Source organism: Mastigoproctus giganteus, chromosome 7 (genome assembly GCF_048544385.1).
Source record: "Mastigoproctus giganteus isolate SK-2022 chromosome 7, ASM4854438v1, whole genome shotgun sequence".
NCBI lineage: Eukaryota > Metazoa > Arthropoda > Arachnida > Uropygi > Thelyphonidae > Mastigoproctus > Mastigoproctus giganteus.
In genome coordinates, this window is record NC_143581.1 from 54,817,302 (window position 1) to 54,827,933 (window position 10,632).

At 41.1% G+C, this 10,632-nt stretch overlaps 3 protein-coding genes across 3 annotated transcripts; 2 read left to right on the forward strand and 1 right to left on the reverse strand.

The window, feature by feature from the left end:
- Window positions 1-704: 704 nt before the first annotated feature.
- On the forward strand, window positions 705-1,802 carry LOC150082910 (uncharacterized). The gene is made up of 2 exons (XM_090378317.1): window positions 705-1,165; window positions 1,289-1,802. The coding sequence occupies exons 1-2, from the start codon at window positions 705-707 to the stop codon at window positions 1,800-1,802; spliced, it is 975 nt and encodes a 324-aa protein (XP_090234443.1).
- Window positions 1,803-3,168: 1,366 nt separating this feature from the next.
- On the forward strand, window positions 3,169-4,404 carry LOC150082911 (uncharacterized protein F54H12.2-like). Its single transcript, XM_090378318.1, has one exon. The coding sequence runs from the start codon at window positions 3,169-3,171 to the stop codon at window positions 4,402-4,404; it is 1,236 nt and encodes a 411-aa protein (XP_090234444.1).
- Window positions 4,405-6,149: 1,745 nt separating this feature from the next.
- Window positions 6,150-10,175, reverse strand: LOC150082912 (uncharacterized). Its single transcript, XM_090378319.1, has 3 exons — window positions 10,080-10,175; window positions 9,925-9,990; window positions 6,150-9,833 (listed from the first exon to the last, which is right to left on the reverse strand). Exons 1-3 carry the CDS (start codon window positions 10,173-10,175, stop codon window positions 6,150-6,152), a joined length of 3,846 nt encoding a protein of 1,281 aa, XP_090234445.1.
- Window positions 10,176-10,632: the final 457 nt, after the last annotated feature.

Genomic DNA, 10,632 nt, shown 5'->3' on the forward strand with positions numbered 1-10,632 from the left:
CGACAGACTGTACCCAGCTTTTATATAAAACGGTCTACACGTCCTGTGTTGCTAATTTTTTTTTTCTAGGCCACCACACGCATTCTTGTAGGAATATTTGTGTTAATTGTGTAATGTCCCAGCATGATGACTTCCTCCATCACTTTTTATTGATGACTTCCTCCATCACTTTTTTACTGAAGCGATAAACATATCAAATAATGTCATCGGAATATTTGTGTTAATCGTGTAATGTCGCAGTAAGAGCCACTTTTTATTTTTAAAAGTGACAAAAAATATTTTCTTTCGCAGTGTCTTCTCATAGATTTAAACCTTTATTGATCCTTTGATAAAAAGAAAACTCATTGTCGTAGTGTTTATTAACTAATCCACCTGAGTCTTTTTTTCTTGTGTGTGAGTAAAACTTTTATAGGTTCGTTTCCTTAGAGATTCAATATGAAGATACTTTTTTTAATTAGAGCCTTTTTATTATTATTGTCTTAACTTATGTGTGTTAACCATTTTATTGACTCGTTTCCTTAAATCAAAAACTCAAACACCAAAGAAAACTTCTGCTTTTTAATGAACAATTTTTAAAAAGGTACATCTATGAACAAACAGTAACATTTTCAGATGTGTGGAAGCAGTCCATCCTCCAATCTTCAAGCTGCTGTTCCGAGATAATAATAATCACTATCAGGATGATGACAAATATAAGTAGTGCGATGTCTTCGACACTGTCCATTCCTACCTGTGGAGATAGAGAAATGTTAGCAGACTATTATAATCCTAAAGTAATAGGTAGTTTCAGTTCTATTGATGCTCTTCAAAAACATACTAAATTACCCAGACGTGTTGTTCGCGAATTCCTAGCTAGTCAACCTACTTACGTGAGACATCGACAGCAAAGAATTAATTTTCGGAGAAACCAAATTAAAGTTCCCGGACTTAATCACACTTTTCAATGTGACCTAGGTGACCTGTCGGCTCTCGCCGACTCAAACGATGGATATCGTTACCTTCTGGTTTGTGTGGACTGCTTCTCGCGATATTCTTGGGTCAGAAAACTGAAAAGCAAAAAAGCCAACGAGGTGGTGCAGGCATTCAAATCTATTTTCGAAGAAGAAACACCATTTTGCGTTAACACCGACCAAGGAAAAGAATTCACTAATGCTCCTCTTCGTCGGTTATTCCTTTCCCTTGGTATCAATTTCTATACAACAAGATCAGAAAAGAAGGCAGCTATTGCCGAACGGTTCATACGTACACTCAAAGAAAAAATTTATAAGTGGATTTCTTATTCCAAAAGTCAGAAATATATTCACGTACTCGACGATATTGTGGCTACGTATAATCGTACTACCCATCGTTCTATTGGTATGGCCCCTGTAAAAGTCACACTTGCTAACGAAGAAGAAGTGTATAATAGACTCTACTACAACCGTACCAAAACCCTGAAACCGAAATTTAAAATCGGAGATAGAGTTGTTTTGAGCAGCGGGTCTCACCCTTTTCGCAAAGGTTACTGGGGGAATTGGACGAGAGAAGTGTTTACTATTACACGTGTTTTGAAGCGTAACCCTGTTGTGTACAGTGTGACAGGCCGTGATGGTGATCAGATAGAAGGAACGTTTTACGAAACACAGTTACAGAAAGTTAACTTTGACGATAATGTACCCCCTGACGTATACCCCATCGAAAAGGTACTTAAACAAAAGACAGTCAGAGGACAACGTCAGTTATTAGTCAAATGGTTAGGCTACCCACAAAGCTTCAATAGCTGGGTCAGCTCACAAGATGTTTTTCCTTACACTTCCCAGTAACGCTAGTATGGATCTACATCCCAGAAATTCTCAGTCACAATTCACAGTGGAACTGCCTAATGCTGTTTCTCTCTCTGGCAAGTGGGAAGTAGCACTTGCCGAAGTACACTTCCCTCTTTCATGGGATAATATCTCCGATGGATGGAACATATTCACTCTGTACCCCAAAAAGAAAAAAGAAGTCAGAGCGATGACAGTATTAAAAGAAATGTATACCAATTCCTCAAAACTTATCGATGATATTAATTCTGTCGACAGTGACATTCAACTGAAAGTGAAAACTGACGGAACGAAAGAACAGTTCACGTTAAGGGTGAAGAACGAGAGTACTGTGAAAATCTCTAAAGCTTTTACACGGGTTATAGGTCTCGATAGGGCATTTAGCGAGGATCAAGGAGGGTTCTATATTTTCCGAAATTATCACGTCGGCGAGTGGCTTTCCAAGAAGGAAATCACATTGCCTAAAGAAGCATCCAATAGAACGATCACATATCGGGGTGTGAAAGCAGAAGCTGTTCAGGTCTGTAAACTGCCACGAGGGAGCTACAAAAGTATACCACAGGTGCTTAACGCCATGATGAAGCTGGCACCCCAACTCGACGCAAAAGTGAACTCCATAGGTATAGTGTCTATCGAAATCGATCCATCGGTTTACCTTCGCTTCCCAAAAACAGGGCTCGGTCAGATGCTAGGTTTCGAAAAACTAGGCAGAGACTTAGAAGGTAGAGTTTACGCTAAGTACCAGGCAGATATATATAGGGGTGTCAGTTCCTATTTCGTCTATTGTAACCTAATTGAGGATCAGGTTGTAGGCGATACGAAAGCGCCACTGTTACGTGTCGTATCGTTTTCCAATAACGGAGAGTTCTCGCATTTAGATTATTACCCACTCCAGTTAAACACGTTCCATACAGTAACCATCCAAGTGCGTACAGATAGCGGTGAATTCGTACCGTTCAGTGAGGGAAAGACTACAATTAAACTCCATTTCCGTGAACGATGAATGCGTACGTCCATTACTACACAATGCAAGCAGGGGGGAACCCCTACTTCGCTGGGCCCTCCATCCAGAGAGGTCACGGATTAGGAAGCATTTTCCGAACTGCATTCCGCTTTCTCACACCTATACTCAAACCTGCAGCAGCTTTCATCGGTCGACAAGTACTCTCGGCAGGACGAAATATCGTTGATGATGTTATATCAGGTGTTCCACCTAAACGTTCGTTTTTAAATCGTGTATCAGAAGTCGGGCAAGCCATTAAAGACAAGGTGCGTAATCAGAGAGGTGGTAAACGTAGACGTCGCGATATTTTCGATGGAAGTTATGATGTCTGAGCTGGATCTTTTCAGTAAACCTGCCACTAATATGTGTGTCGAACGGTCGTCGTATATTACTTTCCTTCCTCTGGCATCTGTAGATAGTGTAGGCCCGATCGAATTCTATATTCCGGGGACTTCGGAAGAGTATCTAGACCTCGGGAAAAGTTATTTGCGGTTGAAGGTGCGAATCACCAGAAGCGATGGAAAAGATCTGGAAGAAAATGATAAAGTAGGAGTCGTTAACAATTTCTTTCACTCTCTATTCAGTCAAGTCGATCTCTTTGTACAAGACAAACTGATTAACCCATCATCGAATACGTACCCTTATCGTGCATACCTGGAAACACTTCTTAACTATGGACGGGAAGCCAAGAATTCGCAACTGACAACTGAGATGTACGTCAAAGATCAGTACACTGATGTTAAACAGATGTTCGAGAAGGACGACAGTGGTATGTACCAACGATTGAAATTCTTCTCAAAATCGAAAACTGCAGAGATGTTAGGAAGACTTCGACTCGATCTGTGTCACCAATCTAAATACATAGTGAATAACGTCTCCCTCCGTTTACGACTGGTAAGAAGTTCCCCCGAATTTTGTTTGCTTTCCAACGATTCGTCGACTGCCAAGTTGAACATTATGGAAGCAACGTTATTCGTACGTAAAGTGAAATTGAATCCTCAGATTCAACTAGCACACATCAATGTTTTAGAGAAGAACCCGATCGTGTACCCTATTAATCGCGTGAACGTGACATACTTTTCTATTCCCAAAGGAATGGTAGATTCCACACGTGATAATATATTCCTAGGACAAATTCCATCGCGCGTGATTGTGGGTTTGGTGTCGAGTGAAGGTTTCAATGGATCGTACTCTCGTAATCCTTTTAACTTCTCTCACTTCAACCTGTGTTACTTACAAGTGACTGCCGATGGCATTCAGTACCCGTCAATACCTCTGACTCCCGACTTCAAGACAGGACAGTATACGAGATCGTATCTGTCACTCTTCTCTTCATTAAATAAATGGACGGAAGACACCGGAAACGATTTGTCATATTCCGAGTATCCACTCGGTAATGTATTGTACGGTTTTGATTTATCGCCAGACGAAAACGCGATTGGTGCACACATTAGTGCTCTAAAACGGGGGAGCGTACGTCTCGAACTGAAATTTTCATCACCATTGCCTGAAAACGTCACGTGCGTCTTGTACAGTGAATTCGAGAACGTGGTTTCGCTGACAAAAGACAGGTCGGTTCTTCTGGATTATGAACACTGAAGAAATAGCACGTTTGTTGGAAAGTGTTGTTAAAGATTACCCCATAAGTGTATGTGCTCGCGACGAACTGGCTACGAACATTCTTAGTAAACCGTTTCTTCTAGTCGTCAACACCGATCCATCCGACAGACCAGGAACCCATTGGATAGCTATTTACTTCGGAGAAGAAGAAGAAGCCGATTACTTCGACACGTTTGCCCGCCCCCCGCCCGAAGATTTTGTGGCGTTTCTGAAAAGGCAAAGTCGCAAGTGGACTCATAACAAGACTGTAATACAACATCGGGAATCTATAGCTTGTGGACTGCATTGTGTTTTCTTTTTAACCCATAGATGTCACGGTATTACTATGAGACAGATTGTTAACGAATGTTATTGTAAAAATTTGTGGGGCAATGATATCATTGCTACTTTAGATGTAATCGATCACTTAAATAAACAAATTTAAAAAAAAAAAAAAATTGTGTACTCACATACTTATCCACTGTATTTTCTTTCCTCTCAAGCGACGGGGAGACGTCAGAATCGACGGCTTCTTCCTTGCACGTTTGGGCGCGCGCTTTTCCCCGGCCGCCGCGGGAGGGAGCACGAGGGCCTCCTCCGGAGGCCCGCTTTTCTTCTTCAGTCCCAGAAAAGCCTGCAATGTTTGAAGGTAGGCCTTCACCTTGGATTCGATCGACATGTCCTGTCTCTTCAGAATCTCGGACATCTCTTCGTCCAGAGAAATCATCCGTTGGTGTTCTGGTGGTGCCAGTAGTAAATATTTTTTGAACGAGTCGTTCATTTTCTTATTAGCGATGTTATCAGTGGAATTATCAGACTGCCCAGTAAGGGAAACAGTGCACCTCCCTGTTGGGTAATAAGTCTCCGTCGCCTTGTGAAGGGGACTGTTTTATCCGCTAGAACACGTAACAGCTTCTTTTTGCGCTGCAGTCTACGAAGTTCTTGTGGAGTGATTGGTATGTTACCTCTTAGTAAATTCTTACACAGTTCGCACAAAACAGTGACCTGAGAGTGCGATGTCTGTCTCAAAATTGTATTTGCTTGCTTGGGGCTGGCACCAGACAAAAACCTGATGAAGTCACTATGTTTTCGGAGTCTTTTAGCCATGAAGGTACATAAGTAATTGACGGGCCGTCCTCCGGTAATATGCACGAGCGCAGACGTAATTGTTCTGGTGTATCTTGTCGAAAGTCCAGTAATAAATATGAGAACGGTTTTTCTGTGGCCTCCTTATAAATATCGACTAGAACACTCGAACGCCCTGGAAATACTTGCGAGGCTAGGTGAGATATTTGTCGGGAATCTCTGGGATTTTTAAAAACGATTAAATAGTGTGAGTTAAGACTGATGGTCCGATATTGACTACCCTGACAGAACAAATTTTGGGAGAGAAGACAGATACTTGTATTCCTGTGATGGCTTCCTTTAATGAATATTTCAGCGATTTCGGAACTGTCTTTTGCAGCGTGTAGGAGATCGTCGATTATGATTAGATTTCTGACATGTCTATCGACTTCAGGCAGTTTCAAACCTTTTACGAATTCAACCTGCGGAAACTGTGAGAACCGATCCTGCTCTTCAGAGTAGCAGTAAATTATTCTCTCCGGAGGGGGTGAAATTAACTGTTTGCTGTTTTTAATAAGGGACAGAATGAAGGTTGTTTTACCGCTTTGAGTACCACCGGCCGCGACACATGTGAAGGGGTGGATAAACGAACACATAGTGACAGTGTTATAACCGACGAATCATTTTTGATTGTGTTTTTCATGGAAGTATCCATATGGGAATGTGCGGGTGTCCTCTCCAACTATGCGCTTCTTAAATGTGAAACCATACCGCCTAGTTAACGATGTATGGAGTAGCTTACACTGCCATTTGTCACGTTTCACGTTGAACGGTACAGGAACAGTCACTTCAACATGTTCACCCATTGCCGCTGATCGCATTACATCCAAGTTTACGAGTCGGCTGTTGTTCTCGTTTAGGGTAATGCCTTTACATTTTGTTACAGATTTGCCCGAGCGTGTTCTGTACGAATACGATTTGGGTCCTGAAGTAGCGAATTCTAAAATATTGTCACCTTCCAATTCATCTACTAGTTCACCTAGTGAGTGACCTGTAGATGGAAGTGTATCGCCTGTCTTATATGAGAATACCAAACTGTCGGTATCTGTATAAATTAAACGCTCTCCCAGAGGTGCGATGGTTTCATACAGTTTAATTCGTCCGTATGAAGCAACAAAGGACCCTATTACAGCATTTCCTTTGCGATATGGGGCTTCTGTACCTTCAAGAACGCTGTATGCTATCAGCATTTTTTCTTCAGTGACTAGTCGAGCATCGTGGATAATTTTACCTTCATCCATGAAGTGTTCAACGAGGCTTGAGTAGGACTTGCATAGAACAGTATTTACACGATTTGTTCGCATGGCAAGCCTACCCCATAAAGAATTCATACACAGCTTTCCCAGAGCGCGTCTGGACGCGTTTTTTTTAATTTGAGCAGGATCAAGTGTGATACCTTCCTTCTGATTTAGTTCTTGGATGTAGCTGTCACGATCGATGCCCTGAGGCCACCCCGAAGCCTCTTGTTTAATTTTCAAGAAGGTATCGATATATCCACCAAACAACGATTCGTGTGTTTCATCAAAGTGCCACACTTCGTAGAATTCGATAATTTTGTAGCCATAGTCACATGCCAAATACAGTTCTGGAGTTGTCCATACGCCTTTTATGGTCGTATCTTCGTGATTACAGAGGACTGATTCCTCCTGAGCACATTTTGCACACAGAGGAAAAATTAACTTTCCATTACATGTTATCGGTAATATTGGAAGAAACAACTTCTCTGGTGCTTGCACGCGTGCACTAGCAATGCCAAAGTATGCTCTGTTGCTGTAATCGAAATCTCTCAGAATAACATTTGGATGGCCACGCGGATACACTCCGTATTTACACACCCAGGGGTATAGGGAGCAAAAATCCATATAATGAATCTGCTCGTTTTCATCTGCTTTGTGGTACAGTTTAAAACAATCCACACGACCACCTCTGAGGGCACTTCTAGGGGTAATCGCTTCTGTTATATTAAAATTGGCTACAAATGCGTTCATGACGGGGTTATTTTTTCTCATTTCATCGAATTGACATTCCCATATGGAAACCAAGTTGTAGCCTTGGTTTTTCAGAAACGTTTCACGATCCAACGTTTCTTCATAGAGCACTGACATGGGTAGATTTCTGTTTGTCTGTAGCGTATTACCTCGATAGCAGATCCTACATCCATGAAAATAACAACCATGAAATTCGTAAACTGTTTTATCTCGGATCCCATCAACGAAAAAGGGCCCAATCCGAGCCTCACCCCCAACCGAGCGGGCGTGTTGTATCGGTGCGTTCTCTTGTTGTTCTAGCCACGATAGCCATGCAATTGCTTTTCGACTTTGGAGGTTCGACCCTCGATACCCCCCTGGGGGGAGGATAGCCATCGTGTTTTGGGGTAGAAAGTTCCTCGCGAAAATTCTACTACACGTTCCTGCTATGGTGATATCTTGGTTGAACGGATCGACGTCGGAGATATCGATTAGGAGAGATCTGAACTTATTACAACTGTCACGTAATACCCGTACATCGTCAAGTGTATATGCCATGAGCTCTGCTTTTAAGTCGTACGATTGGCCTTTCTTCTGACAGTACCACGTTTGGAACTCTACACTATCCTCCTTCGACATAAATTCGGGTTTGAAATGTTTTTGGTCAGGAATAGGACCTACATAATCTGTAGTTTGTAGAGTATGGAATGCATGGGGAAAGAATCCTTTTCGAACCTCGGGTAATTCGAACATTGCAGGTAACCTTCTAAGGGGAACTGATAAGTACGAATAAGAATCTAAGAAGATGAGATTTAGTTTCAAATGATAAATTCCTAATATTTTAGAGCCGTCAAAAATAACATGAGGTTCGAAATTCTTACCGTAGAGGTAAGTCAGTACGAAGTAGCCATCGAAGCCTCGCAAATTGTGTGCTATTATCCGCACATCTTTGTATTTGGGTTCGATGTGGCTAATGTTTCGACCATCGCGAGCACGTTTTGACGATTCACGAACTCCAAAAATCTCGTCCATGAATGCTGTGACACAGTTGGGTCCCTCATATGAACGCAGTTCATCTCCAAAACTTGCTACACAGAGGACTGGTATATGCTCACCCTGATGCAACACCGTCTCGGTGTCGAAATAAATTATAGATACATGTTTTTTAGGGTCCGCTGGTTTCTGAACATAGCAGTGTTGTGACATGTGAACTATCTTACATTTTTCGCAATAATCCAGGGGTTTGCATTTGTGTTGTTTCTGGGTGGTGAACGTTCGCAAACACTCACGACAACGGTGATATGTCGAGCAGTTGTCGTTTTTTTTATGAGCGTCGAAACAGATATTTCCTCTGTAATACCGAAAACAATCACTACACAACACCAAATCGCCACTATGATACTCACGTGTTCGACACCTATTGCATGAATATGGACAAGAATGAGTGTGAAGTCTTTCAATGTTTTGGAACGTTTTAAAACACAGTGAGCAGTAATAATCTGCTCCAAATAACGCTTTCACAGAGCGTACTACATCGTAGTGTTTGTCAATACACAGTAGAAATATTTGTTTCTCTGCTTCAGGACCCCTGTAAATAACATCAAACTCGTTGTCGGCTGACAGTACAACTATCTGAAACTCGGGAGTAAGAACTCGCTGGAATTTTTGTAGTTCTTCCACTCCACACACTGTCTCGGAAACGTCTGCTTTTTCATGCAATTGCTTGGCTCTCGAGGTCTGCAAAGCGTTTCTGTCTTCGCGAACTTTTCGGAACGTAATGGTGTCGTCTTGTTCGGCTGAAATAGCTGTTACTATTGCACGTCCCATGCACATATTATCATTATTCCTAATTTTGACAACGCACTTCTTCTTTTCTAAGAATCTGTTCAGATGTACAATAGTTCTTTTTTTTATATTTTTAGAATGCCCAGCACCACCTTTATTTGATATGTTTATAAGAACCAGATCGATTGTGAGAGAGTCTGTTATCAGAAAGCCACTTCGCGACTGATCTACACTGAAAAACGCATCCATAATTCTATCTATTGTCAGTTCTGATATCTTCATAAATGGAAGATTAATCGGTGTTTTTAGGGAGTCGGCGTTTACACATAAACGAACATGGCTAAATTCTCCTCCCTTGTTTACTTGTCCTATAATTAGTTTAAACATTTGTTTGAACAAAAGAAAAAATTGTTCCCCAGCAAGCAAATGTAAGTCTCGGTATTTGCACTTGTACGTTTTATACATAGTTTTATATTTAGAGGAATACTTCTCTGTCCCTTCACTGATTTCGTAGAATCGTTCGTATGTTTCGTCACCACCACCAATTTGAATCTGAAAAGAAATGAAAAAAAAAAAAAAAATACTTAACGTTTTTTGGAATTCGGATTGTAATTCTGCATATGAGATTCTGAATAAGACTTACAGGTCCTTCGTTTGATCCTCCTGCCCTCCCCTCGACACGAGGAGACAATGAAAAGAATTCTGCATTCTGAAAATGAATATTAAGCATTGTTATAAAACTGCATTTTTATCACGTTTAAAAATAAAGAGGGACAATATAGGAGGAAAGTCACTCACCTCAGTATACAGTACAGTATTCGTATACAATATTTCGGCTTCAATAACATCTGCAAGACGGACAGCTTCACACTCCAGTGAACTATCATCACACATGTCCATTTTTTTTTTTTTTTTTTTCCGGTAACGAATCTGTGACTGTGGTCGCTTTTAAAGGCTCTCCAGTAGCTTTATGACATTCTCAGTCATTGATCCTACTATTTCGTCAAAACGAAACTTGTTGGGAAATACTACAGACATCCTGTAAGTGGATTTTAAGGTCAAAAGGAAAATAGTTTGTCATTCTGTAAGAGCTCCTAATTAGACAATTTCCAATGACACACTTCTTCTTGAGTAATATTCTTAGTCCATATCTGGGTTGACCTGTAAGTGGGTTTTAAGGTCAAAAGGAAAATAGTTTGTCATTCTGTAAGAGCTCCTAATTAGACAATTTCCAATGACACACTTCTTCTTGAGTAATATTCTTAGTCCATATCTGGGGTTGAAGGTTGTTTTATTGGGCAATTTCCGATGACACACTTCTTCTTGAGTAATATTATTAGTCACATATCTG

What these genes read in the sequence shown, in the direction of transcription:
- LOC150082910 (XM_090378317.1), top strand. Translation starts at nt 705, where the DNA reads ATGTCTTCGACACTGTCCATTCCTACCTGTGGAGATAGAGAAATGTTA. An exon ending in ACTAATGCTCCTCTTCGTCG is followed by an intron (nt 1,166 to 1,288) that starts GTTATTCCTTTC and finishes TTATTCCAAAAG; the next exon opens with TCAGAAATATATTCACGTAC.
- LOC150082911 (XM_090378318.1), top strand. Translation starts at nt 3,169, where the DNA reads ATGTGTGTCGAACGGTCGTCGTATATTACTTTCCTTCCTCTGGCATCT.
- LOC150082912 (XM_090378319.1), bottom strand. Translation starts at nt 10,175, where the DNA reads ATGTGTGATGATAGTTCACTGGAGTGTGAAGCTGTCCGTCTTGCAGAT. An exon ending in ATACTGTACTGTATACTGAG is followed by an intron (nt 9,991 to 10,079) that starts GTGAGTGACTTT and finishes ATTCATTTTCAG; the next exon opens with AATGCAGAATTCTTTTCATT. An exon ending in GAGGATCAAACGAAGGACCT is followed by an intron (nt 9,834 to 9,924) that starts GTAAGTCTTATT and finishes ATTTCTTTTCAG; the next exon opens with ATTCAAATTGGTGGTGGTGA.